Raw genomic sequence first — 20,621 nt, 5'->3', positions numbered from 1 at the left:
ACATATGATAACTTGAATTTTTAAAATTCATGAAAAAAGACCATAGAAGACCAATTTACCAATCATGGTGAATTATTTGTGACTTAATTATAGTTGAGGGAAAAACAGTGCGTGGATCAGAGGTGGGATGACTGAGCCATCTGAAATTTCGGAATGTACAAATATGGAGAAAACGTATATCACTGAATTCTGGTATTTACTTTGCTCTCAAAAGCAAGACCAGTGTGCATTGGAGAGAAACGTATACATTTGTACACACATTTAGTCATTTAACATTGTGATACAGTTACAAAGCCCTTATCTTCGAACAGTATGTTTTTGTAACCTTCGTGGCGTTACTTCATTAACAAAATGCGTCCCTCAGCATGGACACGACTGGCGCAATTAAGTTTGTAGGCTGTTGTTTCACATCGTGAGAGATGATAAAAAGGGTGAGTTCTCCTTTAAGAAGCCCCCACTCTCTCCACAGCAGGGGGAGTGTAAGCAAAATCCTGGAACAGCGATTGAAAAAAAAAAATCTACCAGTGGTCTGTTTCAAGTACCCCCAGAAGAAACTGTCCCTGATTTGTGGCCAATGTTGGAGATGTAAAAAAAGGAGGAAAAAAACACTAACCGGGTAGCTATGGAGATAGAAGGTTTTCCTGGCTGCTTTCTTTGACAGGTGTTGAGTAGGGTAAAAGTCTTTAAACAGAGTCCAACATGTACGCCAAAGGTAAAGGAGCTGTCGTCCCTTCTGATAGCCAAGCAAGAGAGAAGTAAGTGAAATTGTGCATTGTCACACAGACCAAACCTGCTAACATTACCTGGATTGCTATCACTGCTGATACGAATGCTTTCTCCACTGACTAGCGCTACATGAGAAGATTGCTAACTAGTTGGCGAACTTGTTATAATTCATTGTCTTACGTGTGGTGTTTTTGTTTTGCAGCATGTTTCTTGCTTATGTGTTACCTTGTTGAGTTTTGTTATCTTTATTTGCCTTTTGTTGTCTGTTAGCTCGGTGTGTACACGCTAACGAGCTACATGTTTTCTTCTACATGCTGGTCAGAACTTTACCAATGCATTTAAAATGAAACTGCAAATGCAGTGTTGATATAATTCTTGATGAGAAATCCTGTCCGGTTATTAAAAGCACTTCTGTGTACAGTTTAGAGAAGGTAGGACTGATTCTTAACGATGCCCCACGACTTTGCTGGTACTTGGGAACAATGAATTTAGCCTGCACGAGAGATGCACGGACGTTACATTGTAGCTTGGAAGTTCTACTTGGAAAAGAACGTGCAGCTCCAGATAAATGTGGTTACGTGATGTTCCGAACATAAGCGAACAGACTTTTGTAAACACATTGTTTCGTTTTGGAAGTTAAGTCTCAAACAAGTGGCCATGCAGTGTGGATAGCTATTTAGTTAAGTTTCACCAAGAGACTATGAGGTTTCGAGATTCCGATCTTATAAAATGTGTTTATATATGTGTATGCATCATGCTTGTTGTCGGTCGTGTTCATTTCTACTAGAGGTAATTGTATTATCCTCTGGTTCAAAGTGAGCGCGTTTCCAGTTATTATTGACACTGAAGTGGTCATACAAGGAGGTCGGACTAACCTGAACATGTTTGCATTTTATGGCATCGCATCTTTCCGTAGTTATTCATTGTTCTTGAAGCGGCATGTTGTGAAGTAAATAAAAGTCAATGAAGTAAATCTACCCGGCTGTCGCGAAGTTAACCTAAAGCTGCTATTGTTAACAGGCGAAGGACTTAATGTCTTAAAAACTTAGCGGCACTTTTCTCCTTTCATTCGCATCCATGGGCAAAGTATTTGTATATTAAAAAAAGAGACGTGAAGTGGCTATGTTAGCAAGACGTATACCGAGCGAGATCTTGAAACAAAAGTTAACATGTGAAACTGCATCCTCTCAATGCAGATGTATAGTAAAGCCGGATCAGTTATTTCATTCAGCAGACACAGTTGAACACACGCTCTCGTGTCTGGCGTTTCTAAAATCCATCAATGTTTGGGTGCATTGGGCTGCACAGGTTTTTACACTGTTTTCATCAACGGTGATACCAGATTTTAGCAGAGGTGAGCAGACCGTGAGGTGACCATTTTTAATGTGGATTTCTCCCAACTGTTAAAAAATCCTAATGTCTTTGGTGCATGGATTTTACTCTAGCAGATGTACATGTATCATACAAATTTAGTGTACTGTGAAAAGTTTAAGATTTGACGTCTGATCCACTGTATTTTCACTGTAGACAATAACTGTACAGACGTACATATTCCTTGCTTTAAACCTTGTATAATCCATTTCAGAGATTGACTTGTCTGTATAATATTTTTGTATTGACTGGGACATTTAATCTCCAGTGTTTTTGTCTAACGTGGTCTGACTTTTTCCGTTAGGAGAGTCACCTAACCATATATGGGTTTCAAGTCACTCGCCATCACAAATTTTAAATACTTGAAATAAACAATACAGACTTCAAACTTCTACAACTTAGAAGGAAACAGCTTCATTCTCCAGCAACAATCCCTGGCTGTAGTAGTGAATATGTCCAAATATCCAAACCAACCTGACAACATATCTGCGTGCGGAAGCAAACAATTCAGGTATTTTCAGCGCACAGTTTTGGTTGGAGATGTTTATTCCTTTTTCTTTTTTTCTTTTTTTTTATCTAGAAAGTTTGGACAGTGACTTCACATTGTCCCTCCATGTTAGCTCTGTTCCCTGGCCCATGTGTGTGCTCGTTGAATAATTGATGGGAGGGTTAAAACACGATTTCCTAACAGTCCCTTTGTAAGATGGTAATATGCAGTCTCGCTTCATTCATGTTTAAAGGTGGTTTTTTTGTCTGAAGCCCCAGGCGAGATGTCAGGTGTGCTCAAGGCATACATGTGGGAGATTTCTTTGAAGTGAGGTCTCTTTGTGAGGAACACCTAGGGTCTGAGGGAACAACACAAGCACCTTTATTAACAGCATAGAGCCAAAAAAAAAAAAAAAGATTCCTTTCTGTTGAAATCAGTCCTTGTTTTTTTTTTTTTTTTTTTCTTTATCTGTCTTGCATCATACTTTAGGGGACTTAGATGCTCAAATCATTTTTTTTTTTTTGAAAGTACAGACAGTTTTCTGTCAAGTCCTTAAAAAAACGCTGAAGAGAAAGAAAATACTGCAGCTAGCAGTTTGACTGACTAGACAGCACTGCATTGGGTACTACATTGTAAGCCAAGCACTCTGGCTTGTATTTAATATTCCACAAGTGGACAAGACTTCAGGCAAAGATACATGAAGTCAACAGGAACTTCTGTAGAAATGAAGGCTGAACCTGCAGTGGAGTCTGTGCACTTTAATGACGTTTTAGGGAGTAGCAGAGTATCACTTGGTGGTATTTTTTCCACGTACACTTTCCGTAGAAAGCATTGTTCTTCGCAAATTGGCAAAGTGCTGTCTGGTCTCCCACTGGTTTCAGAGGATGGGAATTGGGAGAAGCGGTGGCGGGGGCTTAGGGATTCGGTTGGGGCCGTCCCTCCGGGCGTTCCCCTGAGGTAGACACCATTCATTCTTTTGAGTAGAGAGGCTAAGCTTTAAGAGCACAAGCAGGAGGCTCCCAGGGCACTAGCCACAGTCTTCGCTTCTCTCTGTCTCTCTCTCTCTCTCTCTCTCTCTCTCTCACCTGCTCAGTTTCTTACACGGACGCCTCACGAAAAAGAACACACAATTTAGATTTTCTTAATTAGATTTGCATACATTACCATATCCCTCGGATATTTGGACACGAATGTATCTTTTTTTTTTTTTTTTGTCATTCTGTTTGTTTATTTCTTTAAGTTTTTTTTTATGTAATAAATTTGGTTTCCATTTGGAAGGAATATGTTTTGGTCTTTGTGTGCTTGTAATTATATCCAGTTCCATCAATTTCTGGCTCTTACGCTCCAAAAAACATGAGGAAAGAAAGAAACATATGCTTTATGCATTTGATTACCAAGGAAGAAATAATAGATGTGACCAGCAACAAATATCGGTTGTTCCATGCACAATAAGAGATCGAAAATAACTAGACAGCAATTGCAAAATAATGGCTCTGTCACTGTCATCCCATTTTTCAATATACGAGCCGTCCTACAGTGGCGATACAGATTTGACTCAATTAACAGCTCACTTTAGTCATCAGCGAAGCACTCCACCACCACCGCAGCCGCTGCCATCCACCGCGTTGCTGGCTCCTGTAGCCTTACAGCCTATACTGAAGTTCCCCTGTTCTTATCCACTGTCATATCCTTAAGTGTGTTATGCCCTCTCTCATCTGCTCGGATCCAGAGGCTCTCTCCCTGCCCACTGACGCTCAGTACTTCCGACAGTGCTACAAGAGGTGGCCCTTGAAGCTGCAATTGAATGAATGTCCTTAAATAATGCAGTAGGCCAGGTGCCGGGACCCGGCAGCCGAACACGCGGTTCCCCCTTAGATCACATGGGCTTCTCGGTGATGAAATTTTTATCGTGGCACTCCTGGGAATCCGCAGTTTGATCCGGTTCGTCTCGGACTGTCTTGTATAAGCAGACGGCAGCTGCTAGGTGTTTTGAAGAGCCCAGAGGTCATGCTTTTACATTTTTACTCTCGGTGAAACCCATCCTTCCTCCTGTCCTCACTGTAAAAGCAGGTGAGTTAAGTGGCCTGCAAATTGCAAAGTGCCCTGGAAAAGTGGTAAAATTGCCCTGCGCTAAATTGGTCAGGAGTAAATCTGTCTCCTGCACGTAAGAATCACCTTTGCTCCTGCAGTCTTTACCCTTTTAAGCGCATGAAGTAATTGAAGGGTTTACTCCTGACAACCAGCAGCCTATATTTTATTTGGTAGCAGATGGATATAGGGTTATTAAGTGTGGGTGTGGGGCATTCCCCGTGATTTGCCTGGTCATTGGATACTCTTGGCCTCAGATTCAAGCCATCGGCTGTGGATGCACCTATCCATTCAGAACCACTTGAGAACTGAAATACTGTAAAGGACATGTTAGACCACTTGTCCTGTTTTGATTTGCGTAGTACGTCGTTAAAGGTCTCATCTGCCACAACGCTCTCTTTAGCTGGCACGTAGTGATGTCGGAGAACGAAGACCACAGGGCCCCCCGTTGGTATACGCTGTGAGGCTTAAGTTTACAGTATTTTGGCCTCCTAAAATTAGTGACTAAATAGAGGTCGTTCATTTGCATCCGGTGGCTTAAAACGTCTATGCGTTTTATTCTGGGTAAGGGGCGCAACTCTGTGGAAGTTTGGGAAGCAGCTGAAGTGAAGGCAGCTCTCGCTGGTCGTGCGCAGGGACTAACTACTGTTTTACAGCAGCTGTTGCATACTCCCTCCAGCTGCTCTCAGTGGGAAATGTTGTCATTCTGGTCGCTCTCCCGCGACACCGCGTGCGCTTTAGTGACAGAGCTGTGGATCCCCCTCCCCGTCTCTCTTATCCTACCTTATCAGAGCTGTCGACTGGGCTGATCAGAGGGAATACTCCTCAGCTATTTATTACTGCACCTCCCCGGGCAGCTCCTCCAGCTGACTGACTTCATATCTCACGCCTTCTCAGCGGCCCAGGAAAGCTTCCTGCTCCCACACAAACACTCTCCCACGACCGAAACCCTCAACGCACTGCGCATTCACACATGTATCTTCAATCTGTTTTTTTCAAAATTCAGTTCAAGAATGGTAGAGCCCCTTTTCATGTCTGAATGATTTTTTTTTCTTTTTCTATTTCTTTTTTTCTTTTTTCCTTTTTTTTTTTTAAAGTTTCGGTTTGGCCACCTACCGTTGAGACAATGCGTTTTACATCTGTTCCATCAATATAAAGATGGATTTCAAGAGGTGTGGGAAATGTTCGTTCTCTTCTGTCAAAAGGTTACAGGTATATCCACGAAACTTAGCCATCCAGTTGTGTTCTTCTGACTGGAAGAAGCAGGCTCCACACCTCTGATGGAAGAAAGTGCTTTACAATGAATGCCTTATCCCTAGCAAAAGCTATGTTTCTCCAAAATTGTCCCCATCTCTGGGTGTAATTTGGCCTGGAGAGCAGGGGCTATTTTCTCAGTCCTGATGGAAGCGGAGAGCTGTGATGGTACAGTCTCGGCTCTGCGGCACGCTGCGCGCTGGGTAATTGCCAACCCAAGCGGCTAAACAACAGACATAATAGATACTGAAAATGACAAAAACACAAGAACTATGGTAGTGCCGTCGGATAGCCGTGACAACTCCAACCATGCTTGCATTTGATGATTTTTTTTTCCTGTTCTTTTCGATGAGCAAGCAAGCAAGCAAGCTGTGGACAAGGAGTTGGGTTGGACAAGTGTTTTTTTTTTTTTTTTTTTTCCAAAGAGGAGTGGTTATTGATTGATATTCATTTTGTGCTAGTGCATGTGTGGTCATCAAATTAACATGTCCTGATGTAAGCCCTTACTGCCTCTCATTAACTTTTTTTTTTTGTCTCTCTCTCTCTCTCTATAGCACTTTAGAGTGAAATCTAAATGGATCAACCTGATCAAGTTGTTTTATGCGGGACCGATGCTTCTGATAATCTGTAATGGCAATAACCTGATGCGGACATCAGGCCGCCTAACTAATGTTGTGCTCTCCTTGTGTTTTCCAGATTAGCTTTATACGTGTACGAGTATTTGCTGCATGTCGGAGCTCAGAAGTCAGCACAGACCTTCCTGTCCGAGGTAAGACTTTTAGCTAGATCTTCCTCGGCCTCCCTCGATAAGTGGCCGAATCGTATTCCATACCTGTTGTGTGGACTTCCACGTAATTCACAACATAATTATAATCGAGCCCTGAGGTCAAGAGCACTTATGTCATCCCCCGAAGCTCTCTCATATTAATGTTTTCTTAAATGTAAATAACTGACAGAAGATACACACATATATACAGGTTGTTTGTACAAGATAATGGTGACTTGGTAGGAGGCTGAAATAATTAATGTTTCCCTGACCATGATGTCATTTCAGTGTCACTTGCCCACGACCGAAAGATGAGTGATTCGATTATTCCTTAAAGATCTGAATGTAGGCTAACTCACATACATCTGTTGACTGCTTGTGTGTGATGTCTTGTTGAGCACACTGGATTAATGTCCTACACGACAGTGTGTTTATTCAGTCTGTTTTCAACTTCGTAGCCAGCTCTTTCCAAAAAAAAAAAAAAAACGTTAACCAGATTTTACTCAAAGTTTTGGGAACGCAACAGCGATTTGCCAGAAATCTGCCCTTTACCTCCAGACACTCTTAAATAATTCACCTTGAATTGAAGTGGTGGAAAAAAAAAACCCTTCGAAATCCCCATCTTCACCGTTTCTTTGGTACGGTCATGTTTCATTTGTAATCATCCATATGTAATTACTTTAATAGATTAATTCTTACTGAACACCGCGGTTGACCAGCGCAAATTCTCTCTACCTCTTTAACAAAGGAAAGTTTGTTAAAGTACCCCTGAACGTACCCTTTTGAACAGGGATAAACCCAACCACTTGTGCATGTGTGCAGAAATGAGAGGAAGAGAAAACTGAGGGCAAACATAATCTAAATTATGAAACAGAAACTGGAGAGGGGATTATTTTTAGGGTCAAGCCTTCAAGTGGCTGTGGCTTGAATGAAATCTCCTCAGGGCAACACTGACACTTAATATATTGAACACTGTGGGAGGACTTAAAGCCTGGCTTTTTTTTTTTTTTTTTTATCATTATTTTTAAATATGTTGTTTTCTGAGAAGAAAGAGTTTGTGTGTCAGGCACCATGATTAATTGGTTTGTGTTAGGTCAGGGAACGGTGTAGGTCTGCTGAAACGTGTTTCAGCCTGACACTGGGATAAAGTATGTTTGCTCATCACTGAACTGCGATATCTCTGTCCTGCACAGATCCGATGGGAGAAGAACATTACGCTCGGGGAGCCTCCTGGATTCCTGCACTCGTGGTGGTGGTACGTTTCACTTTTTTGGTCCTGTCACTTTTTCTTCAGATTGAGATTCTCGGTATCGAGTTGGCATGTCTGTTTTTTTTTGCATTTGTTTGGGTATGTGCGTTGACTTTGGTATCTTGAGTGTTTTTTTTCCCCCCTGAAACTTATTTAAAGGGGTTTTAGAGTAGTTTTGTGCTGCTGATATTCAAATGAATAGCACGGTGACTTTTCGTCTACACAACCAGACACTTTCCCAGCCGCAGTTTTCCCCCAAACACTTAGGCAAAGCTCAGGTAAAACCTGACACTGTACATCAGACTGTTTAGCTGACCTGGTATCGTTTGGTCCAGTGCACTGGTAATATCAAAGGGTTGCATATAGCCTAACTGAGGGCAAGCCAGGCCAGCCTGCTGCACCCCCCCCCTTTACCCTCTTGTCAGACAAAAGGCCCAGATGGCTTGGCAAAAGCAGACTCCGCCCTCTTTTCACCCTTTCCATCAACCTTTGTCTTCAACCCTGTCCTTTGTTCCTGGCAAAGACCCCAAAAGGATTAACTCCTTGCATGCCATTCTCCATTGTGTGAAACTGACCATTTCCCCCACCATAATTTTTATTCTCTGCTTGTCCTTCGTTGGAAAATGCTTGAATGACATGGCTGTGTGGTGGTGGGGGGGGGGGTTTAAGGGTTCAACAACCTATGTGTTTGTGGAGGTCACAGTGGGGGTGGGAAGAAGATGGGTGAAAGTGGTGCCACGGTGTTCTTTGCAAGAAGATGAATGGTGTCTGCTGTTTTGGTCTATAAATATCTCAGATCTACAGTTAAGTCAGCGCTTATTTTGATTTATTCTCATTAAGAATCAGTGTTGACTGATATATTTGCAAAATAGTTACTGTTATAATTTTTGTGACGTCTACAGCCTCGTGGTCATACGATCTCTAGGGGCGGTGGATTGTCTACAGTTGGTCAAATTGAAATGTGGGCTAATTGCTTTTCAGCTTGCCTCCATACTCATGCAAAACACCTCTACTGTAACCTGTATAGACACAGGGTTATTACCCTCCATTGTTACTTTTGTTTTGTTTCTTTTTAGAATTCAGTTTATTGCCCTTGGGTTGAGCTCAAGAGCAATTGAGGTGAAAATGCAATTCCCTCCAATTATCCTTAGACTTAGTTCAAGCCTTAACTCATTGTTGTTTTGTTCAGTGCACCAGGAAGCATGGCACTGTCATTCAGATGACTTGCCTGTGGCAATTCCAGTGTTTTGTTATGTAAGCTAGATGTATACAGCCCGGACCCTCTGTGGTGATGTGTTCTATCTGTTCTTTGTGTTAACACACTGGTGGTGATCAGGAATAATAATAAAAAAAAAAAAACAGACAGTTTTCTCAGTGCCAACCTTCTGACCGCTTTGGTAGAGGTGTTTTCTGGTGGGTCGAGTGTGTCTGCCCTTTTTTTCTCTTTTCTCTCAGCTTCATATCATCTTCAGCACACATCATCTGAGGGGAAGTTTTGATAGTTTTGTGAATGTAGCTTTATATAGTCTGCACCTGACCCTCTTGACTTATGCGTGATGGGCCATAACATCTCGCCATGTTTGTCGGTGGCTTAAGGCGCCTCTTGGATTCCAGACACTGTAAACGTCATGGCAGGGATCTTCATCTGTTGGATTAGTCAGATCTCTGGTGTCACCATGTTCATTTGCCCCCTCCCCCCCCCAAACTCGGACTAACTTATTATATTAACGGCCCGTCTCACACTGTGCTGTAGTTCAGAGGTTTAGATCTGTAGTTTAGAACAGAAAGTTCAGCACCAAGAGAGAGCTTCCATGTTTTTTTCCCCCACTTTCTTTAGTTGACGTCTACCTGTGCTGTGTTTCAGTAACAAACATGCGGTCAGATGGAATTTCCTCACTAGCTGACTGGATTGGGTGGGTAGTGTCTCTGTGGTGTAGCTCTGTCAAAGCCCCAATCTCTTTAACTCTGCTGATGGATGGAACACTGCAGTTGGTCTTTAATATGTGGATGTGGTCTACAGGGGCACAACACAGCCCTTCAACCTCTGATCTCACTTTGTCTAATGGTTCTCTCACTCCCCTGTCTCTTGTTTCCTGGTAAACATGGTTGGCCGCTGTTGATACCGTGTAAACCATCGGTCACAGATGGTTTCTCTACATTTAAAGAACAAAAAATATGCTTTTGGTCAGCAACACATTTCGGCGTCGACCACGTGTGTTTAGGTGTAATTATTGATTTCATATGAACCTGAAAAATGTTTCCTTCTTCCCTTTTTTTTTTAAATCATTTGAGGTCAGCTGCAAAACAGTTAAACTTAGGAAATGTTGCTCTGAGGAGTATTTAGCCTTAGTTTTGTCTGGGTCTTTTTTAGCAGGTTTTATGGAGTATCCATTAAATCGATATCTGAAGACCAGGAGCAATCTAATTTGGACCTGTTAAACAGGTACTTAGTTTCAGAGGAGTAATTAAAATGCCATTTGGAAGGAACCCTTATGCCCCCCAGCATCCCTGAAGGACCTGAGCAGACTTAATTGAGGAAATCCTTAGCTTAATTGATCTGTAACCTGCTTCTTGTGCCAAGTGGGTTGGGAGTTCTAGAGGAGAGTGGACTCCTGTTGGTCAGACACTACGTATGTTTGATCAGTCATTTCTTTCGCTCTACACGGAAAAGCAGTCATCTGTAAATCGAATATCAGCAGTAAGGATGTGCACAAGTCTAATTTGTCCATGGTCGATTAATCAGTGTCTGGTATGAACGAAGAATTGATTACTCTAGGTATGGGTTGAAAAACAACAAAACCATTCAAAGATCAGAGTGCAAAGATTGGAAAAAAAAAGGTTGCATGGCAGACTATGTGGTATCCATACCATGACTTTCTTTTGCATAAAATGTTATACACTGTCCATTTTAGGATCTTGACAGGTACAGGTAGATTCATTTTTTAATAGTTTGCTTTAGGTGTTCATATCTGCATGGGAAACATATTGGGCTACAGCTGCCGAATTAGGGAGCTCAAGGCACGCCACTGAAATGTTGGCTCAGTAGCCAACTTTTATCCTCAAATTCTGTCCTTTACAAAGATTTACTGAAAACCACACTGGTGTTTTTTCACACTTGCAAATCATTGTTTTATTCAGTGCAAAATCTTGTTTATTAAAATATTAGTCTTCACGACTGGCTCAGAAGAAAGGGTGAGAAGAAACGGAAGAAGATGTCAGTGCCTCATTTATACTGAACCAACACTGCACCAATTAGCTCTACTTTCAACTGTTTTAATATGTTAATTTCCTGCCTTAAAGATATTAACTGAGAGATCAAAACTTGACCTGGGCTCTCCAGAGCAATTAATCAGCCTACCCTGATCAGCAGTGTTTGAACAGTTTTTGGAGAGAGAGAGAGAGAGAGAGGGGGTTATTCACTGCTCCTTTCTGATTTACTTGTAGTTTTCGCTCTCTTACTTTCAGGTGCATGCGTGCGTGCGTGCGTATGAAAGGTTGCCGGGCAGTTGCACTGAGTGATTGGTTGTTTGTTTCTTCATTGCCCATTACCCGCTCACTCATTTTGACTTTTGACGTTCTCTCCCGTCACAGCGTATTCTGGGACCTGTACTGCGCGGCACCGGACCGACGCGAGACCTGTGAGCATTCCAGCGAGGCCAAGGCCTTCCACGACTACGTGAGTAACAGGCTAAGAAACCCTCTCCTCACCGGCACTGGTGGCGGTGGCGCTAGGGCTTTTAAGCCTCTGCCCCTGTCCAATTGAATTATGTGTACTTAGCATCGCTGAGTGTAACCTGATCCGGAGGCTCACGGTGTTCTGGTATGATGCGTGGTGATAACGTTGGAAGCCTAGCTTATGTTGCCACCCAAGGTTGCAGGGTAAGCAGAACGTTGACGGTTGGAACGGCACCGGCCTCTGAGAGGTTCAACCGAGTTAAGTGGTTCCCGAGGTGAAAGGATGTTGTGTTGAATCCCTTTGGCGCATTGCATCCGTCTTGTACCATAAGGACTCTCTACACGTAATGTTTTGCTTGGTAATTTATAACTGTGCTCTTTCACCTCCCGATTCTTTGTGATTGTGCCCATTTGGAAGTCAAGCAGGGCTAATTTTTGCTGCTATTTCAGAGTGGATTCAACAGAGCAGCGCTGTGACTTACGACAACACAGATTTGCATGGCTCTTTTAATTCATACTGACAGACATGTAATCTGATTAACATATTGAATGCTTTATATTTGCAGATTTAATATTTCAATAACACGGATGGCATAATGAAATGTCTGCTGTTGTTCCTGGACTTAAATGCCTCAGGGAGTGACATAGCACAAGACTAGACAGACAGACCGACATGTCGATTTCATTGTCGTAATTTTTATGTAATTTTTTTTTTTACAGTTATTCAGGCCGTGATGAAAGTCGAAAATCACCGAAAATTGTCGGTTTGCAGGTGCGATGGTTTATGAAAGTTAATGAAATTGAAGGGACCTGCCTGGATACGGCCGAGTAACTGCATCTGCTGTGAAGCAGCTTTGTCCCCTCTGATTAGCATGTCCAGTGTATTTACATAACCATGTGATAAATAGGCAGTCTTGAGGGGTTTTTTTTGGGGGGGGGGGGGGGGGGGGCAGGCTGGAGTTACTGGGGATTTTTTTCAGCCGAGAACAGCAGAGTAATAGGAGCGTAATGAAATAGCCTTCTGAGTGTGTGCGCGCGGAGGTCAGCTTTAGTGCAGTGTTCATGGCCTCTCAGACCCCTTTTGACCTTTTTGACCTTGCGCTGCTGTGTGAGCTTGAACTTGACTGCTGGCATTTATGGGTGAGTGAGAGAAGTCGCGGCGCGTAGAGGGCACGGCCGGAGAGCGCGGTTCCTGCTAGCAGTTCACGAGCGACACTTCTCGGCACAGTCCCAAGGCGTTGCCTTGATACACGCACGGGGTTCTCAAAGTATCTGTCGGATATTTGGAAGTTTGACGAGAAATTATCGGGCACAAGCATGTGGGAGAGAGTACCAAAAGTTTGTAGTCAGGAACATTGTTCAAAAGGCTCATTTTCAGTTTCTTTACGCATTTCAGTTTCTTAAAGCTACTGTTTTCTGTGTCTGGGCTCCCTGTGTGTTTTCTGTTTGTGTGCGTGCGTGCGTGCGTGTGTGTGTGTATGTGTGTGTGTCCGCCTGTGTGTGTATTCAGAGTGCCTGTCTTGGCAAGGTCTTTTTGGCTACTAGCATGTCCTTGAGAGCCGTGATTTATGGCGGTCTTAGCCTGATCCCTCTGCTCTTGTGTTGGGTGGCAGTGTTGCGTGGGTATGTGAAGGTCTGGTATAACAAAAGAGTCCTCATAGAAGTTTGATGAAAGTGTGTGTGTGTGCACGCACATATGCGTGTGAACGCGTGTGTGTACCTCTGCCTGTCTGCACCTCACACACCTACCCCTATCCCTGCACTGGACCAAGACACAGAGGAATCTTCACACTGTTGGGAGATAATGGAATATAACATACTAATCCTCAAATCCTAGGAATGGTTGGGGGCTAATCCATGGATTTTGTGGGATTGGTGTCTTGGCTGTGCTCCCAGAATTGTGGGACTCGACACCTCTAAATGCCAGAGCCGTCTGCTTCTTCCTCTCGTTGTACAGTGGTTGATTTTTAAGCCATGTAATGACTATTGATCAACACTTACTACAGAGGGTGTACTCCACTGATAGCTTCTACTGTCAGTTCAATTAAAGAAAAAAAGCAAAAAAAAAAAGCTATTGCAATAACTTAGCTGTCTGTTAGACTTGAGTGGTTTACCATGGTCAAACTGATATTCAACACACTGGGTTTTGGATGGTCTTGATAACACATCTGTTCGGTGCCCCAAAGAGCTGCTTTTCACAAACGTCAGAAGCCAGCCGGTGACTTTGGAGTGATTGTGGACTTCTTTCGTAACTGGTTGGTGCAGAGCGCTGGGTTACGCAGAATAGCCTTCGTTTTTTCAGACGCGGTTGCACATCGCCAACTGCGTGAGCAGAGAAATCCGTTGAAATTGTCTGACTGCGTTGTTTCGAACTCGCCACTCGGGTCTTGAAACGTTTCGTGCCATTAAGACCGAAAAAGGTCCTTTTGTGCTATGTAAATAAGAAGATATTGGCAAGGCTACAGGCTGATGAAAAGGCTTTGACTTGTAGTTGGCTGGCCTGTCTGCCCTGATCTGTGTTCTCTTTGCTGTTATACTTTGCTTTCACTCTCCTGTCGAGAACAGAGCTTTGCTACCGAACGTCTGTCAGCCCTTGCTAAGTTGTTTGCACTATGGAGTCCCGTCTGTCCGCGTTGCTCTCTCTCTCTCTTTGCCTTTCTCTCCATCCTTTTGCCGCTCTACGTTCATTCCACCTGCTTGGAATTGGTTTCACCCCCCAAACAGTTCTTCTTGAAATTTCTTTCTCTCTCTCTCTCTCTCTCTCTCTCTCCCTCTCTCTCTCCTTCTCTTTCTCTTTCTCTTTCACTCACCCTGCCTCCCTTTTTGTACCCATTTTTCTCTTTCCCAGTTGCCTCCCTCTTCCTCTGCACCCCCCCCCCCCCTTGCATAATTGGACAACAAGGACTTTTAGAGTATTTAATGGCCAAAGTCCAGTAAACATTTGTGTTGTTGAAGACTCAGATCTATACCTGTTGCCATCTGTGCAGTCTTTTTAATCTCTACATCCCAAAGGCAAATGCTAATTGGTTGGACTGTTTTTTTTTTTAAACTCATCTGTTGGGTTGTATTTTATATAGGGAAATAGTTGCGAGGTGCTACCATGCTCCGTGTTCTGTTTCAACAGTTTTCTAATCGGGCACAGTAAAATGACCACCAAGATAATGTTGATTGGTAAGGTATGGAGATTCTTGTATTTTTCCAAAGCTGGCTGGGTGGGATTTTACCAGTATTCTCTCTCTCTCTCTCTCTCTCTCTCTCTCTCTCTCTCTCTCTCTCTCTCTCTCCCTCTCTCCCTTGGTCTTCCCCTCCCCCTTCCTCTCCCTCTCTGGGGAAGATTGATTGGGTAATCTGGCTCTTTCCCCATGATACCCGCTTGCTCCGGGGAAGGAGAGAAGTGCGGGCAGCATGACAACACACTGGAATAATAATAATAATAATAATAATAGTGATACAGGAGGATGCGAACAGAGAGAAGAGTACGGGAAGAATAGAGGGATAGGGGATGAAGAAAGGAAAAGAAGAGGATTTTGGTCATAAGGATTCTAAGTTGAGAGAACCGACTGGCCACACACACACACACACACACACACACTACTGCTTTCCCCTCCACACTAGTCACCCTTCTTTTTTTTTTCCATTATCTCTTAGACTCTACCTTTCCCTTCTCACCTGCACTCCTCTGTCTCTGCATCTCTCCTCTTGTATAGATATGCTTGAGAATTCTTGGCTGAAACAGTTCCCAGCAATGCAGTCTTATATTTTGCAATGGCCGCGTAGTTAAACAAACTCGTGTGTCTGAGTGCCTTGTTTCTGGACGAGGGCGCGTTTTGCCCGGCGGTTCATCGGCAGCGCTGAGCGCGGATGCAGCGGACTCCCGTGGCAGCCATGGAGTTAAAACTCCTCTGAGTGTTTATCGTTTGCATCCTGTGCAGCGAGCTGTGGGCATGCTCAGTGCTGGAGCTGTGGTTAATATTTGATCCAGAAGGCTCAGCGGAGGAGCCGGGGCTGGGCTGGGGGGACAGGAGCAAGCAGAGGGTAGTGGGGGGGCACTAAGGGGGTTTCTGAGGGTTGAGGGGCCCACAGAGGGGGTAGACTTGGTGTACAGTGAATTTCAGGAGTGTGTGTGTGTGTGTGTGTGTGTGTGTGTGTGTTTTTCATGTGGCTTTGTGCCTGCTGACACAAAGCACTCTCATACAGAACATGAAGAACACTGCAGCCAGCTAAGGCTATTGGAGAAGAAGCTCAAATGTTCTCAAGTGAAGACAGGGGCTTTGTGTGTTTGTTCGTTTGTGTGTGTGTGTGTTTGTGTGAGAGAGACACAGAGAGAGAGACACAGAGAGAGAGACACAGAGAGAGAGAGACACAGAGAGAGAGACACAGAGAGAGAAACAGAAAGAGAGAGAGAGAGAGAGAGAGAGAGAGAGAGGAGTGGAGGAAATGTATCCCCTTTTTCTGTCTGCGTCTCACAGCAGCCTCTTACTCCCACCTCTGTTTCATCTGAATTAGTTCCTCACTTTGAAGTCTGTGGACTGGAGACGCTCCAACGTATATCAGCGTAGGAAAGCACACCGCGTGCTGAAATTGGAATTAATTACAGCAATTACTCAAACGATGGTACTAGTCTGCCTTTAGAGAGCGGCTCTTTTTCGGAGCGCCCGGTCAAGCTGTGCACTTTACCGTTTCTGCATTGTACACACATGGTTAATGAGTGAGTAATATAAAGTAAGTGAATTAATCAAATGCCCCCGCTGTAACTTCCACACTTAGTCGGCTAGGGAGGGACTACACCGCTGTCTGTGTGGACGGCCCATTGTCCCTGGCCTCTGTGCAGCTCCCACCTGTCTTTTACAAGTTTCCTCATCTTTTCAGTTCACCATCCTCCCTCTTCTTCTGTCTCTTTCTCTTAGCTACTCTTCTCTCTGTCCTTACAGTTCTATGAACTTCTCTCTTAGGCCCTGTCCTTACAGTTCTATGGACTTCTCTCTTAGACCCTGTCCTTACAATTCTATGGACTTCTCTCTTAGACCCTGTCCTTACAATTCTATGGACTTCTCTCTTAGGCCCTCTCCTTACAGTTCTATGAACTTCTCTCTTAGACCCTGTCCTTACAGTTCTATGGACTTCTCTCTTAGACCCTGTCCTTACAATTCTATGAACTTCTCTCTTAGGCCCTCTCCTTACAGTTCTATGGACTTCTCTCTTAGACCCTCTCCTTACAGTTCTATGGACTTCTCTCTTAGACCCTGTCCTTACAGTTCTATGGACTTCTCTCTTAGACCCTCTCCTTACAGTTCTATGGACTTCTCTCTTAGACCCTCTCCTTACAGTTCTATGGACTTCTCTCTTAGACCCTGTCCTTACAGTTCTATGGACTTCTCTCTTAGACCCTGTCCTTACAATTCTATGGACTTCTCTCTGGCTCCTGCTGCTCAGCACACTTAACGTCTACCCCTCCTTCTATCGATCTGCAGTGCACTTTTTCGACTCTCCTCCAACTCTCTCTTTACCTTGCTACATCTTCTCATCTTTTTTTCTCTCTTGTCTTCTCTCGCTCACTCTCTCACTCTCTCACTTTACTCACTCTCTAACTTTACTCACTCTCTCTCTCTCTCTCTCTCTCTCTCTCTCTCTCTCTCATGGCTACTGGCAGGCAGTGTTGGCAGTCAGAGCTTTTGGCTCTTTGGTGCGTCTGGTACTGTTGAACTGCCTTGGCTGGGAGCAGCTTGAGAGGGTGGTGCCAGTATCCCAGTTTCAAGTACCAGCTGGCCACCCAAACCCACCACGGGAAGAAAGGGGCCACCCTTTGATAGCTCAGTGAATGTGTGTGTGTGTTTGTGTGTGTGTGTGTGTTTGTGTGTGTGTGTGTGTGTGTTTGTCCGTGCAGTATGCTTGTCTATGTTTGGCCACATGGCTTACGCCAGCCCGTTTTTAGTGGAGTGGGGAGACAAACATCCGGCGTCTGCGTGCAGCGCGCTCGACGCCGTCCCCTGTCCCCAGCACACTCCAGCTTAAACATTTCAGCCTTTCCCAGCTCCCACTTTCTCCTTCCTCGTGAAGGAACACGTGCCCCGTACCCAACACGTACCGTCGAGCGTACGGTCGTTCACGCAGCTGCTTTAGAGCCCGGAGCGATGAAGAGGAAGAGCGCGAGGAAAAGAGGCGTACCCATCGGTCCATCAGGCTTTTGATGTTGACGTCGGAGAGTCACGCCAAGAGAAATCCGCGCTTCTTAAGACGTCTCTGTTGCCGTTATTTACAATACAAACGCAAGATGACTAGAGGGTTAATCTGACGTGCTTTGTTATCTCATTGCTATAGTTTCAAAGTTTCAATATAGTTTCAGTTTGTTTTGAAAACACATTCCAAGTTTCTACACATTTTTTTGCATGGTACGTTGCAGAGTAAATTGACCATATGCTCCTCCCTCGGGCGCTGTGCAGGTTCGGGGCTTTATAGGGGCTGTGGCTGCTATTGTCTTTGTCCTTTGATATAAACCAACATAACAGATGCACAAGTATTTTTTGAGGATCGACATATGTTTTCGGCACCGTATCATGCGGCCGGTGGCCTGCTTTGATATGGAAATGATTAATTTACTAATTACACGTTGTTTTACATAGGTCGTGTCCTTTCAGACAACACACCCCGGACAAAATATGCCTGTAGTCGGTGTCATTTTTTTTCTTCTATTTTTGATTTTTGTGATGTCAGTGGAGTAGTTTAAGACTCACTGGTGTGGGTAAAGGACACACGCACGCACACACACACACACACACACACACACACACACACACACACACACACACACACACACACACACGAGCAGTCTGAGGCCACGGAGGCAGTAACAGGGGCTTTGGCGACTGGAGTCATGCTCCGTATCATCCACGTCACTTTAGTGCTGTCAGGGGCATATTTACAGACAGTGACTCTAACGCTCTCTGATTACTGTTTTTATACCAGCGGCTTCCCACGCCTTCTCTCTCCTCTTCAACTACTCCCTGTTGACCCGGCCATCACCCTCCAGTCTGTGTGCATGTCACTGAGTGTGTAATGTGTGTGTGTGTGTGTGTAAGACACCTGGCCCCCTCAGTCAAAGACGCAGACCCCTCACACTGAGTCGACATACTCGGCTCTGTAGGGGTGTCCGTGTAAGCAAATGTAATGCATGGTAAAACATGCGCTTTCAGACGCTGCGTATTTCATCAATGGTCACATCTGCTCCGATAGAGAGGTTTGTCTGCGTTTACCTACGAGGAGACGATGGTTAACCCGTCCGCATTTTAAGGAAGGTTGCAATCCCTACGAAAGGCCAGACCAAACAAACAAACAAACAAACAAACAAACAAACAAACAAAAAAAACCCCCAAACGGTTAGGTGTCATGGAGGAAACAGTTTTGAAGAGAATTGAACACAATATCGGTCCCAAGGTTCTGCTGCGCTGAGCATCCCCATAAGGGACAGTAGGATTTTTAACTACGTGTCTGACACAGTGCTGTCATAGGCTAAACGCGCAGCACAAACGGTCTGAGTATGAGTAGAAGGCAGGAGCACATCGTGGGGCCCACAGGGCCAGTGTTTAGAGTGGACTCATTTACATTCTACAGCACACGCTGAGCTCCAGCGCACCGCTGTCTCCTTGACCCGCTGTCCCTCCGACAGTGAGAGAACGAGGGGGAGGGGAGGGAGGACAGTGTAGAGGGAGAGAGGTCTCACATTAACGTGACCAGAGAGAAGAGAAGACAAGACTCGCGTTTTCTTAGATACGGCGCCCACATCATCACGGTCTCAGGAGATGTGCGTTTTTTTTTTTTTTTTAAAGAATCGGCCATAAATGACTCACGCAGGATGTCGGACAGGAAGGACTAGACTCAATTTGCCGATTCTGAACTGAACAAATTAATTTGCCGACGTTAACTGCTGTGCGGCGTGGAGTAATGCACTAATAACGCTGGACTCCAGCTGGAGAGTATCAGAACATTCTGAATATCGTTAGCTATTTGCTCAGAATAGACACTCAATTACAGCTGATTTTAAAGTCATCACAGGTGTATGATAACGTGGCGTGCACACAGGCTGACATGTTTTTTGTTTCTTTTTTCCTTTTAGTGCATTGATTTTTTTTTTTTTTTTTCTCTGTTGTTGTGGACAGCAGCGGCGTTGAGTGATGCCGGTCAAAAGGTGGACATGGCACAGGCACTGTGACAGAATATTTCAAAGCTGTCATTACTGTAAGACTGCTAATAGAGCTCACGTCTGTGTCTCATTGTGTGATCCTTATTTCTGTCATTTTCATCAATGGCTCATTGGCACTTACCTTTTTTTTTTCCAGTTTTGAAAAGCCTCAGAGCAGGCCAATTCAATTCAGTTCAGTTCAGTTCTGTTTAGTGGATGTTTACAGCGGATATTGTCACAAAGCAGCTCTTCAGCATGCTAGACCTGATAACCCTCATTGAGGAAAAACTCATGACAGAGATAGGAAAACACGTTGGGAGGAACCAGTACTCAGCAGGGTTAGCCCATCCTCCTCTGGCTGACCCGGGATAGACCAATGTCTGTCATATTAGACCAGTGGTGGTTACTTTCCTCAGGGCTGGTATTTGATGCTTGAAGTGTATCAGTGTCTGCGTTTGATATTAAGAGTTTTTTAGCACTGAATTTTTAAAAACGTATTAGTGAATATCATGCGAATTCAGCTCATTTGAAAGCTTTTTCACTTAAAAAAATCTCTACACCGATGCCATCTCCAAGACAAACAGGCTAACCCTTCATAGCATTAGACATTTTGTTCAGCTGGAGTTAGCTACAGAGGTATTACATAATGTGGGTTGTTTCTGATGAACAAATTCTTGGTGAAAATGGCTGTAGTCAGTTGTTCCGTCGTTAGAGAAATCGAGAAATGCCTTCCTGATTTCCTCACTTTTCTTAATTTAATCTCGTTCTTTGGTACAAGAATTAAAGTCCTCAGATGGTGAATTAATGAAATTCTTCCCGGCTCTTGAGA

The 20,621-nt window shown here is 44.1% G+C and overlaps 1 protein-coding gene across 7 annotated transcripts in view; it reads left to right on the top strand.

Moving 5' to 3' along the window:
• Nucleotides 1-641: 641 nt before the first annotated feature.
• The window catches only part of LOC115811274 (single-stranded DNA-binding protein 3), a 44,514-nt gene continuing 24,534 nt past the window's right edge, over nt 642-20,621 (top strand). For all 7 annotated transcript variants that reach the window (XM_030773419.1, XM_030773418.1, XM_030773417.1 and 4 more), the window contains exons 1-4: nt 642-755; nt 6,623-6,695; nt 7,886-7,947; nt 11,533-11,617. In XM_030773419.1, coding sequence (XP_030629279.1) covers nt 700-755; nt 6,623-6,695; nt 7,886-7,947; nt 11,533-11,617 — 276 coding nt within the window. In that variant the 5' untranslated portion in view covers nt 642-699. The remainder of the gene's footprint in view (nt 756-6,622; nt 6,696-7,885; nt 7,948-11,532; nt 11,618-20,621) is intronic.

This window comes from Chanos chanos, chromosome 5 (genome assembly GCF_902362185.1).
Source record: "Chanos chanos chromosome 5, fChaCha1.1, whole genome shotgun sequence".
Lineage (NCBI taxonomy): Eukaryota > Metazoa > Chordata > Actinopteri > Gonorynchiformes > Chanidae > Chanos > Chanos chanos.
Note: the sequence above shows the minus strand (reverse complement) of the source record. Positions and strands in the feature narration are given on the sequence as shown.